The 1,655-nt window shown below is 52.8% G+C and overlaps 1 protein-coding gene across 1 annotated transcript; it reads right to left on the minus strand.

The window, feature by feature from the left end:
- Window positions 1-427: 427 nt before the first annotated feature.
- Window positions 428-1,357, minus strand: LOC149809249 (uncharacterized). Its single transcript, XM_089994932.1, has 2 exons — window positions 947-1,357; window positions 428-622 (listed from the first exon to the last, which is right to left on the minus strand). The coding sequence occupies exons 1-2, from the start codon at window positions 1,355-1,357 to the stop codon at window positions 428-430; spliced, it is 606 nt and encodes a 201-aa protein (XP_089851058.1).
- Window positions 1,358-1,655: the final 298 nt, after the last annotated feature.

Genomic DNA, 1,655 nt, shown 5'->3' on the forward strand with positions numbered 1-1,655 from the left:
CTTGAGACGCTGTTGCAATACCTCAACAACGCAGCACGACGTTACCAGGGCCAATTAAATGCAACTTGAGCAACAGTCCGCAGTGCCTCACCAGACTGAGTTCCGCCTTCCCTTTCGGACCCCAAAATGCAGGCATCTGAAGCTGACGTCTGTATACATGCACAGGGACATTTCCAACCCGTCACGCACTGCCTGAGAATCTGGATTCTCAAACACACTCTGGCGAATCGCTTTGTAGATCTGTAAACAGCAAGTCCCAAAAATGCCAGCATCGACATTGCGGCAGGGTCTCTCATCGCCCCATCCGCGTCCATGAAAGAACTCGTCGAAAGGCTACTATTTTGGTGCGAATTGTACGACATGTATCAAATACATGAACAAATTGTTCATTCTGCAGTTCTCTCAGGAACACAGCCGCAACAGGGTGCTACACAGCCTGGTCGGAGCCAGCCATCAGAGCGCGCTTCTGAATGAAGGCCCAGGCATAGTAGTCTTGCTCAAGGCTCTTCATGTAGGGCTCCAAGCTGGCCTTCATGACGGTGCTCAGCAGCCGATTTCCCAGGGATTCGAGCATGGAAATGGGCACGACTCGCGCTGCTTGGGGCGTCAATTTGAGCGATGCCTGCATTTGTTGAGATCACTGGCTATCTGAATTCCCTATATACACCACAGCTTGCAGTGTCACCCGGTGAAAGACAAGTCAAACACAATGAACAGCACCAAAGTCTTTGCTGACCCATCTTAAAATGGAGAATACCTCAGCTTAGCAATACCTTCAGGACATGAACTCAAAAAGGAGCCATCTGAGTCAGCAGCCGGCTGCAAATTGCACCTGGAAATGCATGACACAGTGCAGCCATGTGAGTCAGCAGTCAGCTGCAAATCACATCTGGAATCGCATCAAATTGAGCAGCCATCCGAGTAAGCAGTCGGCTACAAATCGCACCTGGAATCGCATCACACTGACAAGGAAGACCTCAGTGCCATGATTGGCATCCTCCCGGGAGAGAATGGAAGCAAATGTGACACGTGTCGCGTCATCGACGTCTGCCCGTCCGGAGCTGATCTTTTTGCTGACAAATGTGACAAGGGCCTGCTCCAAGTCGGGCCGCACTTGGATGACCACCTCTGGCTCAAGGTCCAACCCGAAGGACTCTCGGAACGGAAACGTCACCCGGAAGGCTCCGTTTCCAAGAAACGCGACATGCTCGCTGTCTAGCAGTGAGTACTGCTCCGTTGGTAGCCCCAAGTATGCAGCCAGGCCCCTTCCTGGCACCTCCTGCGAACGACCGGAGCTACAGGGTTGAACATGACCTGACTGTGAACGAGCAGCGCCATCCAGACATACACACTTCATGTTTTCGTGCACATTTCCGTCACTCCCGGGGTGACTGTGGAGGCCACCATGCAGGCCATGATGGCTTGAGCTGGTGGAGATCCATCTTTGTACGGCAATGCCGCAATCAGATAGGCAACTCAAGTGCAGCCTGATAGTGCATGCGGCAACAGATATCTAGGACTGGCCCTCCATATAAAACAGATACTCACAGACTCGCTGGGCTGGGGTGAGTCATCGGTGAGGCATCATCCGCCGAATGGGGTCACCCATCGGTGAGTCATCGGTCACCTGTTTTCGAGTCACCGGTCAAAACCGG

The sequence above is a fragment of the Nuphar pumila genome, unplaced genomic scaffold (genome assembly GCF_984573655.1).
Source record: "Nuphar pumila unplaced genomic scaffold, dmNupPumi1.hap1.1 HAP1_SCAFFOLD_1493, whole genome shotgun sequence".
Classification (NCBI taxonomy): Eukaryota; Viridiplantae; Streptophyta; class Magnoliopsida; order Nymphaeales; family Nymphaeaceae; genus Nuphar; species Nuphar pumila.